Raw genomic sequence first — 27,147 nt, 5'->3', positions numbered from 1 at the left:
CTTGCTTTGCCATTTTTCCTTCTCTCCCTCCCTGGCTTTGTCGTTAAACGTGATGAAAAAGTACTGACTTGTATTCATTCCCGGGACCGTGGAGACAACGCATCCCTGGATCTCCTAGGCTGCCGTGGCCAGTTGATAGCCAGTTGGCTGAAATCTGATGTTAGGAATGTGGGGTCTTTTTGGGAACTGCCCGTAGCTGCCAAAACGGTTCTAAATACATGAAAAGTAGGTTAACTTGCTACGCTCCTCGCGTTTATTCTTCCAGCTGAAATTTTCCTGACTTTTTTTCCCTTTCATTTTATTAGGTTAATAAAACTTGGTTTTCGAGCGTTTCACTGCCCCAGGAGGGCAGTGGGCCCCATGTCCAATTCATCAAGTGCCTAATGAGTGGCCTCGGAGGTCCTGGCCCACCCATTCCAGAAGCTCTCTCTGCCTCGTAAAGGTGAGGCCTACGGGCTGCACTGTATATTTTGTCTGTTGGTTTCCCAAATTCTCCTGCCAGCTCAACTGTCACTGTTCAGGATTTATATGAGGCCGACAGCACCACGGGGCAGCTCCCCTCCGCAGCAGAACCCCCCTCCTTTGCTCGTTCTTCACACACACCACACACTCTGTGCCATAAAACAACTTTTCTGCAATAAAATGAAATAGAAATGTGTCGATGCTAGCATTTTAGAACATTCCAGCCAAAGGGCTGTGGGAAATGCCTTCGTTTACATGAAGGAGGGAAGCTCTGTGAAACTAGGGGATAAAACAGTGTGAGAAAAGGCCTTTAGTAAGAAGAAATAGTCTGGCATTTAAAATAAATAAATTGAAAATAAAACGTGTGCATGTGCGTGTGTGTGTGCGTGCAGTCACTGCATTCTTTATGCACATACGTTTCTGCTGTCCTGGTTTGTTTTCGGTGTTGCAGAGAAAGGGCAGGTGAGGGAGAAAAGTGGGTGTCGCTTGCCTTCTCGGCCCAGCGCCTGGGCTCTGTCTCCTTCTAGAACATTCTTCCTTTTCTTCCCCCTGCAGGCTCTTTTGCCTTCGCCAAGTTGTCGGGATCCTGCCAACTCCAGGCTTGGGCTGTGTCTGCCCCAACATGGATGGGAAGCTAGAATCTGAGCACCAAGAGCTCGAGGTACAGCTCAGGGCCCAGGAACCCGAGAGACGCGGTGAAGGTTGCGAGCATGGGGCCGGTCGCTGGGTCGTGGGGTCCCCGGGCCAGAGGCCTCCTGAATTTCCACACAGCAGCCTGGCCGGGTCTGGGTTCCTTCTCTCTGGTTTGATCCTGCAGAAATCGCCTGGCCTTTAATTAAGCACCCCAGCGGGGTGTGTGCCATTGCTGACAAGTGACTCTACACGGCCTGTTGATTTTTTCTCCCCTTCCTTTCAGTGGCGTCTTGAGCACCAGAGGGAAGGAGCACGGAGGGAAGGTCATGCTTGCTCTGCAGGCAGTGAAAGGGAGAGGGAACGCCGGCTCAGAGGGTTCTCTGTGATGCCCTCTGCATTTTATCACCCACCGGGCCCTGAAGCCAGGGCACAGACCCTGTCCAAACAGTTGGCTGGGGTTTAATACCTGAGATGTGGAGACGTGAGATGTCTCCCAGGCTGTGGGGCAGAGGGGAGGATGGCTGTCCCTCTTCTGCAGACTTTTTCCGTGGAGGAAGAGGATTCTGGAAGGTCTCTGAGACCAAGGGGGACATCCATGGCCGGCCCACCCACGGGTAGACTGGCACCAGCTAGCACCTCCGCCCTCCCACATGGGGAAGACACAGTGCAGATTGCGTAGCTCTCAGCAGGGACCTCCAAGTGTCCACACGCCCCAGAATTTTCGCCCCAGTCTTGCACAGCCCTGTATGTTCCCATTGGGCTGAAGGATTTCATGGCGTGTGGGTCAGTGGCTTAGAGTTCCCACATGGGAGGCCACGAGCAGCCGTTCTGATTGGGACTTCGGGGCGGGGGGCGGGGTGGGTAGGTCCAGTTCAACCCTGTGAAGACCCTCAACCCAGGACTGGCCTTTCTCAGTTGGCCCCCGTTCCACCCCAAGGCGGCTGGAGTACCACTGTCGTGCAGGATTTCCCACGAGGAGCTGGCCTTCTCCCCTGCACACCCCTCTTACCGGGCGTTCATTGTGCATTAGATTATCTTCTGAAAATATACTTTGAAGAGTTTTTGTTTTGTTTTGTTTTTCCTACTTGACTCTCTTGAATCAAGTAGGCCATTTATCTTTTAGGCAGAAGAATTTCAACAGTTACACTGCACACTTGCTGGAGGATCGCAGGCTCAAAGCAGAGAGGTAGTTTAAAAATTGTTTTCATCATGGGTTTATTCTTGTCTTAGCTCCCCCCTCAACTTTGCAGCTTTCCTCCCCTCCAACTAATCCTCCGGACTGCGGTCCACCCCCACCCCCCATGGATCCAGCCCACCTTGAGCTACTCAAACTGAAAGAAGCATTCATACCCAGGCCATCTGTTTGTTTAAACTCACCCCGTGTTAGTCCACGTTAAATGCAACAGAATGGAGAAAAATGTAATTCTCTGTCGGCTTTTGATCAAAGAGAGGAGTTTTTTTTAAAAAAATCAAGATCGATTTCTGAAGGACAATGTTATACACATTCCGTGTGTTTCTGAGCTTCAGTGTTTAGTTGAGTTGGGGGGAAATTTTTTTTTTCCCCTTTTGATCCCAGGGAGAAAACACTCGCACAAACACATCTCAGTGCCACAAACAGTGTGAGACAGGCACTTTTCTGTAGACTCCCCAGCTGTAAAGTGGAAGGGGACTGCCTTTAACTTATCAACAGAGCAAGAGAATTTGAAATACGGCTCAACTGCTATATATGCAAACGCTTTCTAGCTTCTGTGGGAATTCAGGGCGAAGTCACTCTTGTCTGGGCAAATTCAGGACCCAGGATGCTCAATACCCCCACCCCCCAACCGGCTCAGAAACATGCAGATCCACGCTCACTCCATGATCTGATTTTCACGACCAATCATTAAATGTACATTTCTCCCCTCACTCCCTCAGCTTCAGAGCAAATGCAAATAAAAAGTGCTTAAAATGGTTAACATTTCCTGTCACTGAAGGCATTCGTTAGGGGCGGGGGTCGCTGAGTTTTAAAGTGTATTTTCATAGGAAAACTCATTTCAGATCTGCGGCAGGAACTCAGACTGTTTCACACAGTGAATCTCAGGGTTTGCGATAAGCCTGCGTCCATTGCAGGCGGTCGAATGATCCTTTATATTATGCGGGTGCAGGAGAGCAAATATCCAAATTTGAACTGAGATTAACCTGGGGCCCAGCTCAGGTCACAGGAAAAAATTGTAACATGTCTTCTTTCCCCACCCTCCCCTCTGCTCACTTTCTTTTCCTTTATTGGAGAAAAAAACAAATTTGGTACTTTAATCTGTTGTGTTTCCTCTATTGATTGTTTAGCTAGTGATTTTGCCAGCTTCCTGGATGTGCATTCTGGTTCTGCACAAAGAGCCACATTCCTTCTGGAATCGGGACCAGGACACAGAGAGACAGCAGCAGTCACTGGAAACTGTGAGTACTCCAGTCTCTCCTGTGGCTCTGACCCCGCTCGTCCCGTCCCGTCCCGTCCCGCTGCCCCTTTCTTTCTCTACCAGTGAGCTTTCTGCGGGGCTCCTAGGCTGAACTCACTCTGTCAGCCCTCAGCACCATTCTCAACTTTTAGGAAAAGAGACCCTACAATTTCTACACAAACATCGGGTAGGAAGGGGAGGGGGAGTATGCTTACCTATTGCAGTGACTTCAATTTTCATTTTAAGGCTCCGAAAGATGGAGAAAGTAAACAGAAGCAGGCTGGTTTATTTCAGGGGCTAACAGGGAGTCCCTACTGAATTTACCTAATAAAATGAATTTTTAAAATTTTCATTTTCTCATTTCATTCCAGCAGAAAATGAGTTTGCCTTTATAATGTCCAGATCTTTCAAACTCTATTGAGTGAGAAATTAAGTTACAAAATGTAAATACTTTGGTATATATATATATATATATATATATATATATATATATATATATGAAATGAATACATATATGAAATGAAGTAATCTGTGACTGTAATACCACTTAAAGCCTGACTTTAAGGCTCCTAGGACACTTAAAAATTTTTTTATGATGTGTAATAAAGAAAAATAAAATTCAGTAGAAATGTTTCTCTTTTAAAATGGGTGAATTGTGATACTTAATAAATTTAATTGTAATTTTCATTTAACATGTTATCTATTTACCAAATTTTTTTTCTGAACATCTTGTCAAGTGTTGGGAGGGTTGTAAAGAAAACATATGTTAATATTCTGGGCCACAATTGACTTCTTTCCTTTCCTCTGTGAAACTATTCCAAGGAGTATGGGAAATTGTAAAACAATGTAGTTCTCTCATGAAAAGAATACCCTGACTTTAATTACCAAGAGAAAGCAATTAATGCTCAAATTTCAAGGCCAATCCAGTGATCAGTTAGGAGCAGGAAGAAGGGGGGAAAGCAGGACTGTTACTTGCATAAGAAAATCCAGAAATCGACATCATGCAGATGTATAATTGGAATGTGATTGTATTTATAAGGAAAAGTTATATAAACTTCAAAAATGGTAGTTGTTTTGCTTAAGTGCCTGAAAAAAGAGTTTAGAATAATATTTGGGTTATCCCAGTTTTATGCTCTTGTGTTCCCAAAGCCTTGTTAGGTTAAAGAACTCCAAAGGAGAGAGAGAGAGTGTGTGTGAATGTGTGTGTGTGTGTGTGTGTGTGTGTGCCTCCCCCGTGTCCCCAACCCCCAGGAAGTGTGCAGAGAAAAAGGTGGGAGCTGACTAGTGACCAAAAAAAAAAACACCTCTCGCTTCAGAAATTCATAACTAATATAAAAACTCTTAGAAATTAAAAATAGCAATTGTCTTACTTTTTTCACCTCCTCTCTGGGAGTTGTTGCAGGGGATGGGGTGATGGGGTAGAACCAGTTTTCAAAATTGCTGCAGACCAGTTTGTGCAAAAAGGGTATTTCCACTTTCCTGCACTTTTGATTAGAGTATTTTATTCTTGCTCTTCTGTTCCTGAAGCTATGGCATTGTACATCTTACATATATTTTGTAAGCTTTCTAGTTTGGATTGCCGAAACAGAAACCTTCCCCTTCTTAGGGAGGTTCCCCTGCTGTCCAGTAGATGGCGATGTTACTTCTAGAGTGACCCACGGGTGGGGGTGGGGAAGATAGATACTGAGATTTACCCCCTTCACCTCTCCGGAGTGCATCCAGTGATCTCTAAAAGCAAGAAGAAAAACTTTTTTGAGCCCTGGCCTGAAACGTGCCAAGCCATCCAAGAGTATAAAAGTATTTAAGGCGACTGTTAACTACCAAGTGTCTCACCGTCCTGAAATGGTCTGAGACATCACCCAGCTAGAGTTCAACGAAATACTTTCTGGAAATGTTCAAAATAAAAATGGAAGACGCTTAGCAGCTTTTTCAAAATTTTATCTGTTGCCTGTCTATGTTTTATCACGTAAACGATATACTTACGATTCTCTGTTTGTAACATTCACGAAGAATATACGTGTTACAGTATTGCATGGAATCTTATATGCGTACAAATGGCCAATTAAAATCAGGAGTGTACAGATAATGATACCAGAGTCTCACCTTCTCAAAAAAGTATTTTCCTTCTGAAAGTGATGAATGTGTGTGGGCCTCCCACCCTGGGCATTGTATTTCGTTATATCAGCGCCTGCTAAATGGTATGGCTGGCTTTTTAAAGCTTTTAAACCTCCATCTCCCAGGAATGAAGCTCCTCCTCTCCAACTGGGAAAAGTTTCTACTTGATTTCAAAAACAAACAAACATTTTTCTATCCCCACCTCTTGCTAGAGAGAGTCTCAATAACCATGAGCATGTCGTTCAACATATTTAATGTTAAAATGATTTAAAAACATTTTTGGATAATTTCAATGTTTTGATTCTTCATGGGACAACACGATTCCTTAATTTGTTTTATGGAATAATTTGCTGTATCTTTTCTTTAATTTAAAAAGAAATAGGGTGCATGTTGACAATTATTTTAAACAAACTGGAATTCAACAACAGCAACAAAAAGATCTATTTCTTTTCCTAAAAATAATGTTATCATTTGTCCTTGGCCGGGAGATAGGCAGGAATTCATTTCACTCCAAATGTGAAATCCTATTTAAAGACATAGAAATATGTAAATGCAGCAGAGACCAATAACCCCATCATAGTGGTAGTAATGAATCACGCGTTGCTCTCTAAAAATTTAATTGAGTGGCATGCCAGCTTTTATACCTGTATGAATTTACAAACTGAGCAAGTCACCGACTACTCATACCTCGAATCTACGCATTGATAAAACGATTGCGCAAAAACCAGCTGTTTAAATAGACTGTGTTCCGCTTTAAAGATGTTTTACCCTTTGGGGAAAAAGTCATCTAAGTACTGAGTGGCAGTGACCAGCGAACAATAGTTAGAATGAAAATAAAGCTTCCTGAAACTTAGTTTTAATTTTCTTGAGGAAGATACTAACCCATAAAAAATAAACATTGTTTATGGAGCCAGGTGTGTATCAAGTGAACCTCTGTAAAATGATATGGAGAAAATATGAATTTGTATGTCTCAAGTACTTTGGTTCGCCTGCAGAACAGAGGGAGCTATTTGATACATAGAAACTGAAAAATAAAATTAGTGATTCTGGAGAGAGGTCCAATTCAGATCTGTGCAGGCCCAGGGAGGCGACTGTATTATAATTCACACACAAAAAGCTGTGTCACTTAGCACCTTGGCTTAAGGGATAATTTAGTTACACCACCTATTAACGCTGACTTACGTTTCTGCTCCGGCCAGCCTTCTTACGATCTTGTTTATTCCCAGAAATCACATTTGTGACAGCTCCAATAGGCCATTCAACAGCGAACATTTTCTTGTTTGGTTGAAAATATTTCAGGTTTCAGACACCCAACAAGGAAAAGCACTTTCAGACTTCGTGTAAATGAATAAATTTGTTCGGAGTGAGACTTTTTAGAAAATGAATTCAACAGCCTATTTGACCACTTTCAGCCTAAAATATTATGTTTCAGTTTGCCAACCAGGCTGATAGGACCTGAGCTGATGCAGAGACTATTGCCTCTTCTGGGCCTTCTTTTTTCTTTTTTTCTGGAAGAAAGTGGCCCTGGTACCATCTTTGCACGTGGGATTAGAGAAACAGCATGGAGGCCTGCTTGCCTACAAGCATGTCAGACTGCACACATCCCTGGCTTGGAGTGATGGTGTGCTGTTGCAGATTTTGAGTCCTGTATTTGTAAACTTTCCACTTTTTGTTTTTTGAGAAATTCACGTTTGATCTCTGCCAGCAAAGGTGGGGTGGGTGGGTATGTACGTCCCTCTTCACAGCTGAATGCAATCAAAACGCTTATTTTATGTTGTATTTTAGTTAAAAGGTAAAGGAGAAGAGAAAAAGACACTCAAAAACCCAGAAGATACAGTTAGCATGGAGTCATCAACCCTACAGTGCCGGGAATAAAGCCCTCAGGACACAATGCATTTTATCCCCCCCCGCACCCCCCCCCCCGCAAATTCTCTTAGAGGGAGAGGGGGGCATCGTGGGGATTCCATTTAAGGGTCAGCTAACGTGTTTAAGCTGTGTGACAGGAGAAAGAAGGCCGAAATCCTTTGTGCAAACAAGCGCCAGAAGCTCAAATCCCTGCCTGTCTTCTCAGAAACAGACTTGCCCAGCATCTTGTGTGCGGTTTGGAGAAGTGAGGTTTGAGGCCACTTTTCAGTGGCCTTGTGTCGCCGCCTCTGCATCGGAGGTGTCTGGGCCCCAAACATTCCAGGCTGCTCTCCCCAGGTCTTACACCAGGCAGCAGTGGAAGCCGGCTTGGTGAGGAGATGGGACATGCTCCCATCTGGGAGAGCTGTGAGCAATCCACAGAGCGGGCCGCCTCGTGGGCACCCAGTCCTACAGGGCCTGGGCGAGGGCTCGGAGAGTGCCGTGCTGCTGTTCCGTCGCGCACACTCTCTTGGAATCTAATCTTGGACACTCAGTCACACGACGAATGCCTAGTTTTGATGATTTGTGCGTTGCGTCTCTCCACCAGCATCTAAGCGTCATGAATGTTGCGTACTTACAACAAGGTTGATATTTATCCAGAGTGTGAACGTGCCAAGGGTCGCACGGGATAACTGGATGGTGCCTCCCAACGCGTTGATGGAGTTGGGAATGTCATTGTCCCCACTTGACGATTGAGGCACCTGAGTGAGATTCCCAGGCAGCACAGCTCGTGCGCAGGGCTGGGAGGGCTGGGAGGACTGGAGTCTGAATCCAGGTGGGGGATCACAGGCCCCACGTTCTTCAACAGGGCCTTGTAGGCTCTGCGAATTCAGTACTGCTGAGTGATGGAGGGTGAGCCTGAGAGGCAGGGGTGATGCCTGAGCAGAGGGTTTAGGCAGGTTTGGGTTCAAATAGGGCTCTGCCTTCATTCACTGGGGACCCGTGGTGAAGTTTTTAAATTTCCTGAGCCTAGGTTTCCTCCGACTTAAAATGGAGCTGGTGATCTTTCTTTTTCAGGTCGTGAGGATTTGAGATTGTGAATGAGAAGGCTGGGCCCCTAGCGTATGCGAGATGGACGATTGGGTCGTGGCCATCTGTGGGCCACTTCCCGGAGCCCAGGAACAAACGGGCCGAGGGGCCACCTGGCATCACATCTCGGCCACCTACGAGAGGGGTGACCCCGGTGAGTCTCTTGAGTTGGTGGTGTTGATTTTCTCTCCCGTTGCAGTTCCTGCCTCAGAGGCTGGAAGGAGGAGGGAAAGCCCAGCTGCAGTAAATACTAAACGAATGTTCTCTGGGCGTCTCCCTGTAGGCGTTCCGCTCCCTGCTGGTGCTGCCTCGGGAAGTGTGGCCCCCAGACCAGCAACCTGGGCATCACTGGGCGCTTGTTAGGCATGCAGAGTCTCAGGCCCCACCCAGCTCTCCTGGGTCAGAACCAGGGCTTTGCATGTGTGCGCTGGCCTGGAGCACACGGGAGACAGAGGCCACTTGTCCCTAGGGAGGCTCCCTCTCTGTGCCCTCAGCCCCATCCCTCAACCCTCCCTGGCTGGCTCTGTGCTGCAGGGGCTGAGAGGCTGCATTTCGCAGGCTCCCCTGGCTTCTGGCTGGGTCTGGCTGGTGAGAGGCGCTGGTGAGAGCTGGGAGGGAGGGCCGGAGGAGGGAGAAGCTGGGCACTCTCCCCTCCCCCTCTCCCCTCCCCCTCTCCCCTCCCCCTCTCCCCTCCCCTCCTCCTCCCCCTCCCAGTCCTCCCCCACCAGCTCCCAGCTCAGCAGCTCAGCAGCGGTGCTGCTGCAGGGGCAGGCTCTGCCAGCCCCGGCCCCTCTCTGTCCCTCTGGCCCCAGGGGGCCAGCAGCTTCCTGCCGGTGCATACCTCCTGGGCTCCACGGTTGGCTTCTCCGTTTTCCATCATCAGAGCAACCAGTTCCACGTATTGAATTCTCTGTTTTAAATACTCAGCGGAGTTTCTGTTTTTCTTGGTTGGATCTAGTGATCCACCCAGGGTCACACCTCAAGGGGAAGGGGTCTTGCAGTCAGACGGTTTGGACAAGGGCTCCGGCTCTCCTACTGCCTCGTGCTGGACCCTGGACAAGTCACTCTTCCTTTGCCCAGGGGAGGACCCGGGCTCAGAGAGGCCCCCTTGTCTCCCCACCCAGCATCTCTTCTGGCCCTGGCCTGGGCCTTCCTCACCTACGACAGGTGGAATGCATAAGTGGCCTCAGGGCCTCAGCCCTCCCTGGGTCCAAGCCCTTTGCTGAGTGCTTTGTAGCACCTTCTACTAAGAGGCGGGTAGATTTCCTTGTCCCTGGAGTCTGGGTTTCACTATGTAACTTCCTTTGGCCAATAGGATGTTAGCAGACGTCACTCAGGCAGAAGCTTGGAGGAGCTCTTACCCATGTCCACTAGTCCTCGTGTGCCTCTGCTGTCTGTGTGAGCAGGGCCTGTGCTGCTTGGCTGAGGAAGGATGGGAGACGCCCATTCATGCCAGCAGAACTACAGACATGTAAGTAGCCCAGCCAGCGTCAGCAGCGACGCCTACCTGACCAGTTATGACACAGGGTATAAATGCTGCCCTCACGTGCCACAGGTTTTGTGCTTTCGTTACGTAGCAGGATGTGCTGAGAGCTGAGTGATCCATCATCGCCGGGTGACAAACAGCTCTTTTCACGTTGCCCAAGGGCAAGGACCGCGGTATAAAATGGCATTTGAGAACAACGTTTGAGGAGCCAGGAGCCTGGATTGAGATCCCAGCTCTGCCCCTTCTTGTCGGGTGTATTGGGAAAAGTCAGTTTGATTCTCTGGCCCTCAGGTTTGTCCTCTATAGGATGGGATAATAGTAGGGCCTACCTCCTGGGGTGTGTAGGGACTGAGATGGTGTAGGTAAAGTACCTGGAACATAGTTGGTGCTGGACAGACATTATCATTATTATAAGCAGAGTTAATGATAATACCGTGTTATAAAAACCAACAACCACCACAGTCTAGCCTCGGCCTTCCTCACTGTGCTCCCCGACACACCCACAACCCGCCATTCTTCAAAGGCCTTTGCACCTGCTGTTCCTTCTCCCCAAGCGCGGTTCCCTCTTCTCCAACTAGTGACTCACCTCCTTGCCTCAAGGCTTCAGTGCAGTGGGGAACTGAAGGGAATTCTGAGTATTTCACTTCTCCCTCCTGTCCTTTTAGGCTGTCCTTCCTTTAACTCTCGGTCACCTGGGGTTAGGCATCTCTCCTGTCGCGGCACCGGGGCCAATGCGATGAGATACTCTCCTCCTTTCCCCAAGGGTAGGAGGTGTAAGGACATGGTGTGTGGGAGAGAAAACACAGATGTGGCGAAATGAGGCCTTGCTGTACCTCCCAGCCCTCCATAGCCACCGCTGTGAAATGACAGCATCTCCCACTAGGTCAGCGCCAGTCATTCCATGGGCAGCAAGTGTCTGTGGAGCCTGACTCCGTGCTTAGCACTTGGGCGGCTCTGGGTTTACAGCCGTGAACAACAAGCAAGGTCATTTCTATCTCAGCCCACAGTCCACGGGGAGGCCAGACTGTGCTGGGCGGCTGCAGGCTTTGGGGGAGCGTTGGATGGGGCACTGGGCATGTAGGGGGTTTCGGGGAAGCCCTAAGAAGGGCCTCTGAATGGAGATGTGAAGGCTCAGCCTGGAGGGGAGCTGGGGCAGCTGTATTCCAGGCACTGGCCTGGGTTAGGGGCCAGCAAGGGGAGCATGGGGACCTCCCAGTGGGCCGGAACGGGGAGAGTGGACGAGGGGGGACGTGCTCAGAGACCACAGCCTTGGTCTTATCACCGAGATGGGGGCAGTCCCGGGACCGGGCAGGCACGGTCTGGGCATCCCCACTGCACAGACGGAGACGCCGAGGCCCTCTGCCTGAGTGCCGTCTCCATCAGTCACCACTTCAGGAGGAGACAGCAGCTCCAGGGCGCCGCAGCCTGCATGTCATGTTACGCCTCAGGGAACCTGAAGGCTGCTTCCACTAAGGAAATGCATAAATAAATAAGCCCCAGTAAATACAATATTTACATTAGTGAACAGAGGTGTCTGCCTTTCAGTGCCCAAAGAAGACAGAGAACACTGTGATTGGACACTATTGATGTCAATCATCTCTGATAGGCAAGAGGGAGGTGGGGCCCCCAGGCCTGGGTGGGAGTTATTTCCAGGGAGATGGCCGGTCTAACCTCTTCTGTGTTTACTCCTCAAAGATGAGGTCAGGGTTGCAGCTCCTAGTATTCAGGTGCATGTGGGTCAGCTGCAGATAACAGGGGTGTTGTCCTAGGTGAGGAAGGTGGGGGTGGGCAGACCGGGCAGGGAGCCTGGTTCTCTCCATCTTTTGGGCTCTGGGCCTGTGGGCTCAGGTCCTGAGGTGAATGCCACATCTTTGGGACTCGTGGCATTCCAGGAAGGATAAAGGGCCAGGGAGATGCTGTACCGTCTTGTCCCTCTGGAAGGGCCCCTCTGGGCAGCTCACCTCCATTGCCTTGGCTGGGACCATGTCACCTGACCACTCTCACTGCAAAGGAGTCTGGGAAATTGCATATTTTTAGTCGGGTCCATTGCCAAACCAAACAAAATCCGAATCCTGTCAACAGGGAGGAATGGGGTGGGGAACAGATGTGGTTGGGTGACCAGCAGAGGGCCAAGGCGGCGTGGGTCACATCTGACGATTACGTGATGCTCTCTTGATTCAAAGCAGAAAGAGACACTTTTCTTTACAAAAACCCTCCTGATGGGATGTTTATCTCTTCACATTCTGGATATCTCACTCATGGCCTCTTTAAAAATAAAATGAATTAATATGTTCCTACCAGTCGGGAAAATAAAGGATCGGTGTTTTGGGCCAAAACTTCCCTTAAAAGCAGGAGCCTTCTTTTATGACTGTCATTTCACAGAGAAGGAAATCAAGGCACAGAGAGGTTGGGGGTTTGCCCAGAGTCACAAGGTGTCAGAACCAGAGAGGGGTTCAAGTGGCAAAACTCTCGCCTGGCGCCAGGATCCCAGCCCGTGCCCAGAGGCTACTGTGGCAGGCTGCGGGAAGGTCTCTCCAGGTGGGCGCAGGTGACCTGTGGGCGAGCCTGGGAGGAGGGCGGGGGGCCTGGCCTTTGTGGTCACAGTCCCGGGAGGCCCTGCGTGGTGGGCCTTGGGGTGCCCACGGCTTCCCTTCTCTGGCCCCACACCTCTCTTGGGCTCCCCGTCAGTCTGGGATTTTCTGCGAATCGGTTCTCTGAGCTCAGAGCCTGGCCCTGGGAGGGGACCCTCTCTGCTTTTGGCTGAAAGCCCGCTTGACCTCGCTGCACTCTGTGGGGCCAGAGAAGGCTGTGCTGCGGCCAGCGGGGCTGTGGGGTCACAGATGAGAGCCCAGAACGTGCCGTTGGGCCGCCTGCGTTCGCACCTGTCTCCAAGTGTCTCAGAATGGTGGGCAAGACACTAGGGCCCCCTGAGGTTGTGGCTTCCTCGTCCTGAGTGTGAGCAGCACAAGGCCCCTCACAGGGCTCTCGTGAGGACAGAGAGGAAGGCGGGTGCACGGTGCTGGCCTTGGAAAGAACACGGGACCTGGGGCTACCCCGGCCGCTCACATTCAGGTATGGCCGTGGGCGCCGCGGGGAGGCATCTCAGGGAGAGCGGGAAGATGGGCTGCTGTCCTGCTGTCATGGAATCCTGCTCAGACTCGGATTCCTGGCCTGGAGTGTGGGAACGCTCCCCAGACTTACCCCGTGGGCTGCTGGGAGTGCTGGAGAGAAGGGCATTTCAATAGTTAACGTTTGCTGAGCAATGGTCACCTGCCGGGCCTCTGCTAGACCTTGCGCTGGACTATCTCTTTCATCCGTAACCTGGTCAGACCACACCGGGAGCAGCGAGAGTCAAACGGCTGCCCACTCCGGTGCCGAGTGACCCTCAAGGCAGGTCCCCGACAAACGTCCCTTCCCAGATCACAGTCTCCTTGCGCGTCGTGAGTAAGCAAAGCCATCTTCCCGCAACGCACTCCTAAAAACCCAGTTGTAAAGTGAGCAGTCAGATAGGTTGGGAAAATTCAGCTCAGAAATGACATTACAGTAAAGCTGTGTTTCTGAAAAAGGGCTGTCAGAGAGAGGTCATATCAATGATAAACAGCCTGCCATAAAAAGTAAGACACAAGGAACCCAGTCCTGAGTGGCCATTAAACTGGAGAAGTCGCAGCCAGTCCTATCAGGTGGGCAACTGCAAACACATCTGTTATGCCAGGGACCCTGCCGTGTAGTGGCCACAGTGCCCAGAGAAGGTAACCCTTTTGTTTATTGCAATTAACTTTTTTGTCATAGGTCCACTTTATGGTTCAATAAACATTTACTTAACAATCTGTTTCCCTTTTTAGAATGTTGAGGGCTTTAGGACATTATATGAAGAGAAAGTTTTATGAAGAGAATTGCTCAAGGGACTCTGATCTCACTATACCTTCCTTTCCCCAGAAAGGTCCCAGGGCCGCCCGAAGTTCATCGTCAGACCTTGGGGGTACTGTCCTAGGGTTCAATTTACATTTTTAGCTGGTGATGCTTTTTCTCTCTCACAAAAGGAATTTTGAAATGAAAGCTTCTCCGGCTGACACAGATGGCAGTTAGAAACGTGTTAAGCTTCAAGTCACAAATAGTCCATCTTGAAGTGGCTTAAACCAGCATGGGGTCATTCTTCTCACATGACAAGGATGTCTGGAGAAAGGCAGCTGCTGGCCTCAGTTTGTTTGCTCGACAAGGGCAAGCCAGCATCTCATATGGCTTGTGTCAGTGCCCTGGAGGTGCTGTGACAAATGACCACAAACTTGGCCACTTAAAACAACGCAAATGTATTCTCTCACAGTTCTGGAAGTCAGAAGTCCGACACGGGTCTCACCCGGGTCTCTAAAGTCAAGGTGTCACAGGGCTGTGTTCCTCCAGGAACTCAAGGGGAAAACCCACTTCCTGGCCTTTTCCTGCATCTTCCAAGCCAGCAATGCTGCATCTCTGCCCTTTCTTCATCACAGCTCTTCTCTGATCCCCTCTTCTACCTCCATCTTCCACCTTTAAGGACCCAGTGATTACATTGGGCTCACCTGGGGAATCCAGGATGATCTCCCCATTTCAAGGTCAGCTGATTAGCAACCTCAATTCCCCTTTGCCATATTACTTAACATTCTGACAGGTTCTGGGGATTAGGATGTGGGCACTTCTGGGAGGTGGGTGTCATTCTGTCTGCCACATTTCCATTACCTGTCCTGTTATGGTCTCAAGATGGCTGCTGCATCTCCAGATATCACGTCTGTATTCAAGGGGGGAGGGGAGGAGCAGGTTTCCAGGACTGCACCAGCTGGGTCTCTGCCCCTTTTTATCAGGAAAGCAAAAGCTTTCCCAGAAGTGTCCCGGACTCTTTTTGGCATCTAATGGGTCAGAACTGTGTCACTGGCTGCGTCTAGCTGCAAGAGAGGCTGGTAAGGTACACAGTTGGGAGAAGGTGGGCATCAAAGACTCTGGGAAGCACACTTGCAGTGTCTGCCACAGCCCCCTTCCCACGCTCCTGAGTTTATTTCAGCAGATCTTCCCAGGGAGGGCACCAGGAGGGAGGAAGTGGTGGCTTTCAGGGCATGGCTTTAAAGCTTTCTAGTGGGATGTGGTTGACAGGAACTCTGGGAGCTCTAAAAAGAGCCTTAAAATCTCCCCCTCTGGAATTGTGGGGGAGGCTCTGGGCTTTGGAGTTGGGTTTCCTGGGTTCCAGAACCTCCTTGACTTGGGAACAAGAGAGGATGTGCACCACACAGGGCTCCTGGCAATGCTCAGAGCTCGAGTGCCCCAGGGGCACGTGCCGGCAGGTCTGAGTGGCAGGTCCTCTCTGGCATCAGTGAGGCAGAGGGAGGTGTGTCTCCCCCTCTCTCCGTGCCCTGGGCTTCCGTTTCACGGGGTGGGGGGGTCAGCTCTGTCCTGACCAAAGGACTCACTGCACTTTGAACAGAGTGGTCCCACTAGGGTCCTGAGGGCATCCCCACCGCCTCCATTCTGCCTGGAGAGCCGGGACAGGTTCTGGGTTCCTAGCTGGTCTCCATGACGGACTCCTTATCATTGAATTCCCCCCAAAATACACTGGCTCTGCACCAACTCATTCAGCCCACCTGGAGTGAAGGAAACAGACCTCATGGGTAGCATGGGTCCCCCCTCTAGAGGTGGGAGCCTGACCCCCACATGCCCCAAGCAGCATGGTGCCACCTCCTGCCCATTCTGGAAACCACGTGCTCAAAGCGACCCAGGAAACTTCCGCTTTCGAACTGTCCATTGACTGGTTGCCGTGCTGGCATCCTTTGGGGACACAGAGAGAGACAGGTGAGGTCCCTGCCCTTGAGAGGGAAAGGAATTCCCAGAGGGGGAGAGAGAGGTCCCGAGGGCTGGGTCCCTGCACTGTGCAAGCACAGCACTCCCCTGATCACCACTGGGTGACGCTGCGCAGATGACTTGACCTCTCAGAATGTCAATGGCCTCGACTGCTGGGGGTGCTAATAACAGCACCACCCTGCCAGGGCATCGTATGGAAAGTGAGCTGTAAGCAGTAGCTTTCATTCTTGCGGTTATTGTCATTTTTGATGTGTGCAAACAAATGCTCAGCGTTTGGATTAAACTGAGCCTAAAGGCATGACCCACGGATGAGAAGGGAACTGGAGTCCTGGAGCCGCCACTTGTGTTGTTGGCTGGTGCTGGTCAGGCTCTCAGAACAGTGGTGAGCTCCAAGATGGGCGGGCACGGCCTCCGGCCCCACCGCGTCACTTCCCCCACGTCCACATGGGCCTCCGCGCTGGGCCAAGGGGCTCGTGCCAAAGCCCAGCTCCTGGGACTGGGACTGGCCGAGGGCTGGACCTGGTGATACAGGAAAGTGCCGAGGGCACAGTGGGTCCTCCAGAAGCATACTACGGATTGCAGCAAAACCCCGAGGAGGGACGGAGGTAGTTCCCACCTGCAGCCCCATTTTGCAGGTGGGGAAACTGAGGAGCAGAGAGGCAAAGCCACTTGTCCAGGGCCCCACAACCAGCGAGACGTAGGGTGGGCTTGAAGGTCAGTCTGAGGAGTGACTTCAGGGATGAGCGAAGGGTGAAGGGTGAGAGGTGCAGGGTGGGGAGTGCGGGGTGCAGAGCTTCGTGCAGTGTTGGCCTCGGGCATCTTTCTCACGTTCCTCCAAGCTCCCTGCCAGCTCTTTTGTCCCCAGGGGGAGGCTGGGCAGTGAGAACCTGGGAATTCTCTTATCTCTGCCGAGCAGGATGCGTCCTGTATTGTGTCCCCCCCTCGAGGTTCCCAAGCACCGTGATGAGCTTGCAGATTTTGGCGGGTGATTGCTCTGGGGGGGCTGTGCTTTGTTTGCCAGGCCCTCTCGCAAGGCTGGCTCCCTGTCCCTGGCCTTTTCAGCTCCTCTGCAGGCCCTCCCCTGCAGAGCGCTGTGGAATGGCAGGGGTGAGTTCCTGCCTGCGGCCATTTCCGCCCATTCTTTCTGTAGGGGCAGTGGGTGGGTTCCCTGCTGGGAGGCTGGGGGGTCGCAGTGCCCCGCATGGCCCTCGGGGGCGCTGTGCAGGCGGGTGAGGGCAGGGGAGGCCTGCCTGCCTGGCCCAGGCTAGGTTTCCGTCCTCCCCCCTCCCCATCAGTACCAGCATCTGAAAGATGTATCAAGCCATGGAATGTGCATGGAAACAGGTAATTAATCTAGTTGTATGATGGAGAGGGGGCAGCGACGGTTGTCTGAAAATGCAGGTTCTCAGGCCCCGGCTTCAGAGTCAGACTCACGAGAAGTGGGCTGGGACCCAGGATTCATAGTTTACACCAGACCCCCAGGTAATTCTTCTGACCTGGAACATTTGGGAGAAGCCTGGCCTGGCAGCTTGGGCAGGCTCTGGGGTCAGACAGGTGAGAGTCATCTTCACTGCTACCCCTCCTGGTCATTCTGAGTCTTGGAGCCTCTCGGAACCTCAGTCTCCTCCTCTGCTGACTGGGGATGATCTCATCTCTGTTACGGGGTAGTCGGGAGACATCCTAGGGTGCCCTGCACACAGCAAGCACAGTGTGTTCAGGAGAGGATGAATTCTTATTGCCCATAATGGTATTCAGTGATATAACCTTCCTGGCAAAGCTTCTGATAATCATAACCTCAGGGCAGACCACACTGAACTCCCAGGGCTGGAGTCAAGGGCAGAGACTGTGAGTATTTTGAGCACCTTCTTAGGCCTCATTTTAGGAACCAGGGCTCTTTGCATTGGAAATTTCCAAATGTTGACAGTAATACAAGGGACTCAAGTCCTTGCTGTCCCCTGGGGCACAGGAGCCCTGAATTGGGAAACACGGAGTGACCCTGGGATTCTCAGAGCTGAGGCGTCGGAGCCAGAGGGGGATTGACCCTCCTTAGGACACATCAAGTTAAAGAAGAGACCAGGAAAATGCTCGTGTTTTCCACGAGGAAACTTTACAACAGTGAGGATGAAATCCTGCAAGACCCGTCAGAGGCACTCCTGTCAGATGAAGTGGGGTGGGGGGCAATGAGCCCCTCCTGGAAATGTGGGCAGTGGCAGAGGTAGTGCCCTCGTTCCAGTGCTCCCTCCCTGCCGCGCCCCTCCTGTGCCCGGTTCCCTCCTGCGGGAGGTGCGGTAGTACATCCTTAGGGCACCAGTCCTCGGAGGGGTAGGCGCAGTTAGATGCTGAAGCGCTCAGGCGGCACCAGAGTTGGTGACAGTGTTGGTGGTGGTGGTCTCTCTTTTCCGCGGATGGGAACGCTGGAGCGGCCAGGAGGGATTCCTCACTTGCACAAGGGCCTGGTGATGAGTGGTGGGTCTGGGATTTGAATTTGGGCCTCTGAGAGCTCTGTACTGCCAGTCCCGTTTGTGGAAAGACAGGCATGGAGACAGCGGAAGAGGCCGGAGCAGGCAGCCTGATTGTCTGGCAGAATCAGTGGGTTCTTGGGTGACTAGGGGCTTGGACAGGTTCACTCCCTGTCTGTTCGAGTCCTACGGTCTTTTCTGAAAGCATGACGGGGAACGCAGTGGGGTCCTCAGAGTTTTGGGTCCTTGTCTTTTATGAACTTTTTGCTTTGTTGTCGGGAATCTCCCAGTACTGTCTCATCCCAGGGTTTCTGTTGACCCAAAGCAGGAAGCTGCAGGCACAGAACTGGTTTCACGTTTATTGGCTTATGTTTTTCCAAAGCAGGGGTGCAATAAAACGTGAAATATGGTGGCTGACCAAATGGTCTCGTGCTGTCTTCTGAGACTTTCTTTTTTCTTGGAAAGGAACAGACATACTCACACGCACATACACATGTTCAGTCACATGCACACACTTGGACACATAGCACACACCACACGCACCCTTATCACACACACACCCACTCACATACACACCTATGCATACCAGCACACATGCACACATGTGCGCACACACGTGCAGACACACCCTGGATGGTGAGGTGGGTCCACCATTGATCTCCTGTTCATGAGCGCTTGGCTGGGCTGCAGCGGTTCTAGGACAGATCACCAAGTATCTAATACTGGTGGCTTCTGAGTCCTAGCATTTTTGCCAGGAACCCACCCCCGCCCCAGCTCACGCTGGAATAAATTTGTGACCTGCCAGGTGATGTCACCACTGGAACGAACCAGTTGCATAATTTAAGGCCCGGTTCCTCAAGATTTTCTATCACAGAATCTTGAACAGAGTAGGCTCCCCTTCCCAAGAGTGTGGACCGAGAGCAAAACCTGCACAGGCATGACCTCTTGGGCACCTCCTCACATTAAGTCACATCATCTTTACTTTGCATTCCGTGTTATTTGAAGAGGTATTTAAAAAAGCCATTGTGTCCCTCCCATTATTTTAGCAAAAATGATGATTTTTCCATGCATCATATTTATCTTGGGTCTTCTCATGGTCTCTTTGTTTGAAAAGCCAAATTGACCTTAAGGTGGTAACCTGACATGCAATCCCCTCTTCCTAAATGTCAGTCATTCACATCTTACTAAGAATGGTGACACAATCTTAAGAGTAGGTTTTCAATGACAACTTGAGATAGGACCATTAAAACCCAGGATGACTGTGAGGGGAATACTGATTCCCTGTAAAGAGTCAAACATAACGAGGGAGTCGGAACAAACACGTTTTGCATTTCCCTGTCGGGTCTCAGCCTCCCCTCGTTCTCTGTCTGAGGTCTGCGAGAAGCAAACCTGGCAAAGATCATGGACAAGATTCTCCCACAGAAACTTGTCTCCGCGGCCAAGAGCTCAAGTGCCTGGTCCCTCTCCCATCGCCCTCTGCGCCAACCCATCATGGAGAAGGCTTCTGATTTGCTCTTTTCTTTGTATCTACCCATTTTCTCCGGCTTGGCAGGGCCCTGAGAATATCAGCATGCGGGCTCTTCTTGGACTGTTCGGCATTTTCCAAACCTTTGCACAAACTCTTAAACTTTGTTTAAAATATATAACGTGTTGTCATACAGGCGTCACAGTAAAATTTTAGCTATTATTTGTTTACCCAAACGCGATCATAGTTGTATGCACTCATGACGTCTGCTTCCTTACCCGGGTTCAAATCCCGTTCCTGCCACTCCCTAGCTGTGTGACCTTGGGCAGGTTACTTACCGTCTCTGTAGTTCTCTCTTCTACAAAGGGAGAATAACAACAGCATCCAGGTCGTCCAAGGGTTAGTTTAGTCACTATGTGTGAAGTCCTGGCATTGGTGCCTGGTGTAGGCATGTTAGCTCTGTCACTCTCTGAGGCATGTGCCCCATGCTGGGAAAGAATAATTTGACTTTTCAGAATGGCCAGTGGAATGTGATTCTTTTCAGCGCAAGATCACTGAAAGCTTCACTGTGGAGTTACTCCGGCTCGAGGATATTCAAAGGGGATGAATTGGTGGAGGTCACGTGCAGCTTTGTGGCAGCAGGTGATTCCCATGTTTGGGTTCCCACCTGTCGGTGCCTATGGGGGTGGCAGTGTTAGAAGCAGTTCCTCCCTGGTGGGCTGCCTGGGGCTTTGGAGGAAGCGGTCAGGCTTGAGCCTCTGGTTTGCCAGAATTCAGCTCTTGGAACAGCCTGCCTGGGAGCTGCCTGGCCCCCCAAGTGTGCTCTTGGGTCTCGGGTCTCTGATCTCCCCAGGCAGGCCTCCAGGGGAGCTGTGCACAGGCGGCCCTCCGTTTGTGGTGGAACGCATGCCATTTGTCAGTGGCGTGGGGTGACTCTCTGGGCACCCCTTGAAGAGGGCTTGCAGAGTTCAAGGCTGGTCGCCTGGGCGCTCATTATCTGATCTAATTGTGGGCTCGGGCTTCACAACCGGGGGCTGCGCAGGTGGGGCACAAGCTGCCAAGGTCACGCCTAGAGGCTTATTAAAGCGCTGGTGCGAGCGGCGAGGCCATCTGGATGCCATTTGACAGCCTCAGTGTAATTACACCATTTGGTGCAAGAATGAGTGCGAGCTGTGGCTTCGACTGTGGCAGGGACCACTGCTGTGGGACTGGGGTGCTTTGGGGCCATCCCGTCCTGCCATCTCGTGGTCCTCAGGCCTACTATGGCTTCTAGGTTTTCCGTGAGCTCTTGGGGTGGACGGCGGAGTTGGCAGTAACGGTGGGCAGCCTTCTCCCCTTACCCAGCCCTGCAGCCTCCGTAACCAGGAACACCTGCCTTCTCAGTGCTCTGTGTCCAGGGAGGGGAGTGGGGGCAGCTTCCAGCGCATTCCACCCGAGCAATATGGAAGTGTTTAAGCAGGGTTTGCACCAGGCAGGGTAGCTGAGATCTGAACCTTTAAATTATAGCCATTCCCGGACTGAGGAAAAGTAAATAAACAGTTCACAGCTGCAGCCAACTCAGCACAGGACCGGCTATCTCTTCTGATTGCCGGACAAGTAATTAAGTGGGAAATGTGAGCCCTCAACGTCAGGGTGAGATGATAAAGGTCTGGGGGCAGTAAATCCCCCCAACTCCAGAGACCTTTGGATTAACCCTCGAAGGGCTGGCAGGGGTGAAACCCAGATCAGGAACCTAGGCTCAGAGATTGTCAAACGCTCACTAGCTAAGTGAAAACCACCCACCTCGCTGTGTCCTGCTTTGGGGACATAAGTGTGAGATTCTGGATTCTCAGCCATATGCCCAAGGAAGCACCTCAAAACAGGTTCTGTCTGCAGTTACTGATTGTTCTGGGCTGAATTGAATCCTGCGCAAAGTTCACGTACTGGAGCCCTAGACCCCAGGACTTCAGAATGTGACTGTATTTGGAGACTGGGCCTCTACAGAGGTAATAAGTTAAAATAAGCTCTAATCCACTATGACTGGTGTCCTCATAAGAAGAGGGGATCAGGACACGAACACACAGAGGGACGACCACATGAGGACAGAGGGAGAAGACGGCCGCCTATATGCCAGAGAGAGAGGCCTCAGGAGAAACCAACCTTGCCGACTCCTTGATCGCAGACTTCCAGCCTCCAAACTGTGAGAAAATAAATCTTTTTAGTAAGCCCCCAGTCTGTGGCACTTTATCATGGCCGCCCAAGCAGACTCGAACACTGATCTTTGCCTGGGTGCTGAGAGCTGGTGTGCTTTGTGATAAGAGCCGACAGCCTGTGCAGGCCCTGTGAGGCTTCGTGTGCTCACCAGAGCAATGGCCTTCCCATTCCACAGATGTGGAGGCTGAGGCCTAAGAGGCTAAGCAAGTAGCCCACAGTCGCATAGGATGTGTGGAGCGAGCCTCCTTCTGAGAGTTGAGGTTCTCAAACCTGGCCGCGCATTGGAATCACCTGGGAAGTCTTAAAAAGTACTGGTTCCTGGGCCCCACCCCAAACCAAGCAGACTAGAACCTGGGTAGCAGTTTTCAAGTTGCCTCAGGTGACTTTCACGTATAGCCAGGGTTCAGAACCACTGCTTTATACCTAATTCCTCTTGTTGGAATTCTTTTTAAAAATGTGCTGGCTTAGCAGGAGCTAGAGACCTATGTGTCACCTCCCACATTTCCAACGTGGTCCTCACATCATGGTCAATTAGCTTGTACCAGCGTAGGCTCTGGAGCCCAAATGCCTGGGTTTGAATCTAGGCTCCACCGTTAAGTCGCTGTGTTACTTCAGGCAAGTCACTTGACTTCTCTGGGTCTTAGTTTTCTCATCTGTATGATGCAAATAAGAGTACCTACCTCTAAGGTTGCTGTTAATCAAGTTAATGTTTGTAGAGTCCTTAGAACGATGCCTAGCACATGGAGAGTGCTAGAAAAACGTTTGTTAGAAATAAATTAACTTTCTCCTATCTTTACCCCTGGGTAGTACGATGTTGAGGGGTGCGGGTAGGGGTGGGACACAGAAGCCAAGTCTGAACTCTGTATTTCCCCCAGGGCACGGAGGGGGCCTCGGGAAATGTTATCGGGAGGGGACGGGGCGTTCACCACCGCCGCCCTCACCACGCACACGTGGCCCCATGAGAGGTATGGTGACAGCCGACTCCTGTTCTCCTGTAAAAGATGACACCCAGGATCCGGAAGTCTTAGAAGGACGCACACATGGAAATGTGTGATGTTGCTGAAACGTAGTTATCTCCGTCAAGAATGAGGTGCGCTGCAGACAGCAAGGCGCCAGGTTGGCACTGGCCCAGCGTGAGAGCTGCAGGGGTTGTGGGCGATCCTCATGTCTCCTTGTTTTCTGTGTGTTCCCGGTTCTTGTCCAGCACTGGATGTAACAAGACAGAGTAGTAGTTGTTTTAAAGAGCGGTGTAAAAACCGGCTGAGTTACTCCAGGCAGATTCTTCCCTGGGGCATGGTTTGGCATTTCCTGGACATCCTCGTGGCCAGCAGGGCTGGATGCCCCTCGTTCCTCGCTGGCAGAGCACGTGACTGCCCGTTTGCTGGTCTGTGGCCTAGAGTTGGGGGGTGGGGCGGTTGTGTGTCACCCAGCTATGTGTCTCTGGGAGCCATTGCAGGGGGCCAGGCCACACGGCCACACTCCAGGGGCAGTGGTTTTGTGGAAGCATGGATCCGGATCTGGACTTCTGGGGGTACCTGCTGCCGAAGGAGTTAGGGTCAGGGTGGGAGAAGCTCCCAGAAGAGGCCTGGGGACAAGGACAGGAGCGGGTCTGGGCCCTTCCCCACTGGGCGTGCGCTCCTCAGCAGGGGTGTCTGGGTAGAAAGGACACTGCCTGAGCCCCTGCTGTGTGGTGCCAGGCCCCTGGGGTTCCTCCCAGCCTGCCACTTAGCTGGGAAGTTTCTCTGCCTTGGTGTTCTCAGCTGTAAAATGGGGGTGATAACATGAGCTAATTTAAGGGCTACCGGGAGGATCAAACAAATCAAAGGGGTAACAGCACCTGCTACTTGGAACGAGGCTCTCCTTAGGATCGTAACTGTGTTTCCTGTAACAACTCTGAGCGGCGTCTGTTTGCAGGGGAGGACCCAGGGCTCAGGAAGGCACGTTGATTTATTCAGTCCTTCAGCCAATAGTTACAGCCCTGGACTGGGCACTAGTGCCTAAGGAGAAGCAAACCAAGATTCACGTCCTTGGAAAGTTCTCCACCTCCTGAAGGAAGCAGCCATCAGTCAAATGATCACCCAGAGGGATAATCGCAGAATACGGAAGGTGCTGGGGCAGCAAGACCAGGATGAGGAGAACACAGGGCAGGAGACTGACGGGGACCAGTGATGTCTGAGTAGGATCTGGGGGAGGAGTTCACTAGACAAAAGGAGAGGAACAGTGTTCCAGGCAGAGGGAACAGCCTATGCAAAGAGCTCATCCTGTCCAGGGATTTAAAAGGAGGTGGCGGTAGGGCAGCTGGGGTGCAGAGAGGGAGGTAGCCACTGCTGATTCCCCCCGACCATCGACCCCTACGATCCCCCGTAGTAATTTACGAAGAGTCTGTCACAACTGTATGAAAGCATGTGACGGGCCCTGGCCAGTGTGATTTAAGAAGGGCTACGTGCAATCTCTGGCGTGTGTCCCTACCAGGAGGGGCCATCTCCTCGTCCCCCTCTGTGTCCTCCCAGTGGCTCGATGCAGACACTGTGATGCATCATCACAGCCCACATGGATGAACCCCATGCTTTACGGCAGAGAGGAAACCCTGCTGGTTTCAGAGAGCAGAACTCAGACCTTTGTGGGAGAAAAACAAATTCTACAAACAGCTCATCTCGGACACTGGTATTCCGGTTTCTGTTTAGTGCAGCCGAAGCCAGCTTGTAACACAGTGCAGGCTTTCATGGAGGGGCAGCAGGCAACGGCCGGGGTCCCACTGTCCCCGCTCTCTGGTGTGGTTTTGGGAATCACTCCTGGCCACTCAGCCTTTCTTCCTGCTCCCCAGGACTGCAGATAATGTCGGCCGTGCAACATCTTCTTAAGTTGCTTTTTTACTTAATTCAGCCCAGGGAGCTTCAGTTATGTGGGAATAATACTCCTGTCTGGCGCAGGCCTCCAGGTCGGGATGCAAACTTTGCTATTTCTCCTAAGAGCCCCAGGAAGCCGATGAGAGGTTGGAGGACTGACCCACGGGCAGTAAACGGCAGGGCTGGGGCTTGGAGGCAAGTGCGCGGCCCTTATCCTCTCAGAGTTCCCGTCCGTACTGCGGAGTGGTGTGGGTCTGAGGAGGGGCTCAGGGCCAACCTGCAGACACTCCACTCACTTCCGCCGTCTTACTGACCGTCTGGCCAGCAGCTGCGGGGGGTGGGGGGAATTTGCACCCGTGAGAGCAGGAGGCTGGCGTCCCGCACGCAGGTGGCAGGAGCTCTCCACCATCCCTCCCCGAATACTGGCTTATCTCAGATAAATCGCCGGTGCCAGTTTCAGCCGGCATGTCTGTCACTTGCCACTGTGGTATCTGAATGGGAATACTGGTGCCCCGTGTTCATCGTCTGCACGTTTCCTCAGCTGGAGGCTGTTATTTATGATTTTCTCGGAGCTTTCGCTTCTCTGGACTGGCCTTCCTGAGCTCCTTTGCCCTTGCTTTTGGCCCCATCTGCTTCTGCATGAGACCTGTTTTCTTGGGGCTCTTGGTTATGTTTCTGATGTTTCCCCGAAATGGACACGATGGAATCAGGTTGCTTCTCATTCCGAAGGAGGGACTCAGGCCATCGCCGGGGCCCCAGAGGCTGTGTGCTCCCTGTTTCCTTACTCTTGTGAGGCCAACCCCTTCCAGTGGCAGAGGCTCCTGGGTGCAGTGGCATGGGGCCACGGGACGTGACCTCATTGAGCACACCTTCAGGGAAGATCAGTGGAAGGGAGGTCAAACGAGAGGGGGCCCCAGAGAATGCCCCCCACCCTTGCAGAGCTGCGGGTCTCCTACCACCACCCTGCCCACCAGTGCCTCCACTGGGGCCTTACTTAGAATATCTCTTCTGGGACAATAACCCGATTCCTCCCAGCAACACTGAGCTGGTCTGAGACCCCCTCCCAGGCTCTCCTGGGTCCTCCTCCCCACTCAGGGGAAGAAGATGTGGGGAGAGGAACACGGGTTCTGGGTTTAAAGAAGTTTGCATTTGGTCCTCGGGTCTGCTTCTTGCTAGCCGGGTGGGTCTAGGACGTTGCTTACTACCCATGCATCCCATTTTCCATGTTTGCAGAATTAGTCCCCAAACCTGGAGTTGTTTTGAGGATTTCCTGAGATTTCGGCTGCAAGGAGGTCAGTGGGTGAGAACGGACAGTGATGGGGCTGCTGGAACCCGGGAGGGTGAGGTGTGGGCAGTGCTGGCTGCATAATATGGGGGTCCCAGTGCAAGATGAAAACGGGGTCCCTGGTCAAAAATGATGAGGAATTTCAAGTCAGCTACAGCAGAGCACTGAACCAAGGGTGGGACCTTCTGGGCATGGGCCCCGTGCTACGCTTGCTGGAGTCCCTGGAGGGCCCAGGAAGTGGCAGGAAGCTGCAGGCACCGAGAGGTCAGTGGCTGATGATAATGGATTGTTTGCCCATTGCCGGGGCCTTTGCGTCTCACACCAGGATCCTGACCACAGCAGCATCCAGAGACGTTTCTCTTTAACTGTGGAGATCCACCCCGTGCCCGTGAGCCTCTCGGTGGGGGAAGGGGCACAGCTTCTGGACGGTCCCCCGTTGAATCCAGTCCAAGGACTGGCCCGAGGGTCACAGCCCCTTGTAACCGGAAGAAGCTGACTTCTGGTTCTGGGTTCCAGAGCGGGCGGCCCCGCCCAGCACGGTGACATCATGCCAGGGAGTCCCTTGACGTCACTGTGATGGCAGCCTTTGTGGGGTGGGGGTGAGGCTGTAAAGCCATCAGCGTGGATGTCACCCCTTGGCCCCGTTTCTCCCGTCCCCATCATCTCTCCTGAGCAGGCCTGGGCCTCCAGGACCCGGGGCCCCACAGTGAGCGTGCTTGTGCTGCGGACAAGCTGGGCACACGGCCACGGCTGCACCTTGCCGTTCAGTGCCAATGGTGCTTCCAGGTTAAGTCTTGTTCGGGTAATAAACGGGATGAAAAAACAGTATTTCACTGTATTTTTTCCTGGGGTGTCATGACAGATTGAGGGCCTATGGCTCGAGGCAAGCTGGCTGATTCCAGCTCCCGTGACCCTGAGGCAGGGGAGCAAATGGGCATGTCGCAGACTTCCCCTGCCTTGGCCAGGCCTGACTCCAGGCCCCCTGACCTCCATCTCTCTGACCATCCTGCTAGTGGC

General features: G+C 51.9%; 1 protein-coding gene across 1 annotated transcript in view; it reads left to right on the top strand.

Moving 5' to 3' along the window:
• C19H16orf95 (chromosome 19 C16orf95 homolog) overlaps positions 1–27,147 on the top strand; it is a 438,566-nt gene that overhangs the window by 181,125 nt on the left and 230,294 nt on the right. Inside the window, 6 exon segments of the mRNA XM_060129824.1 lie at positions 306–442; positions 1,018–1,123; positions 2,219–2,281; positions 3,418–3,528; positions 8,565–8,730; positions 9,892–10,047. Coding sequence (XP_059985807.1) covers positions 306–310 — 5 coding nt within the window. The 3' untranslated portion in view covers positions 311–442; positions 1,018–1,123; positions 2,219–2,281; ... (1 more) ...; positions 8,565–8,730; positions 9,892–10,047.

Source organism: Lagenorhynchus albirostris, chromosome 19 (genome assembly GCF_949774975.1).
Source record: "Lagenorhynchus albirostris chromosome 19, mLagAlb1.1, whole genome shotgun sequence".
Classification (NCBI taxonomy): domain Eukaryota; kingdom Metazoa; phylum Chordata; class Mammalia; order Artiodactyla; family Delphinidae; genus Lagenorhynchus; species Lagenorhynchus albirostris.
The sequence above is the reverse complement of the archived record's forward strand: the minus strand, read 5'-3'. Positions and strand labels throughout refer to the sequence as shown.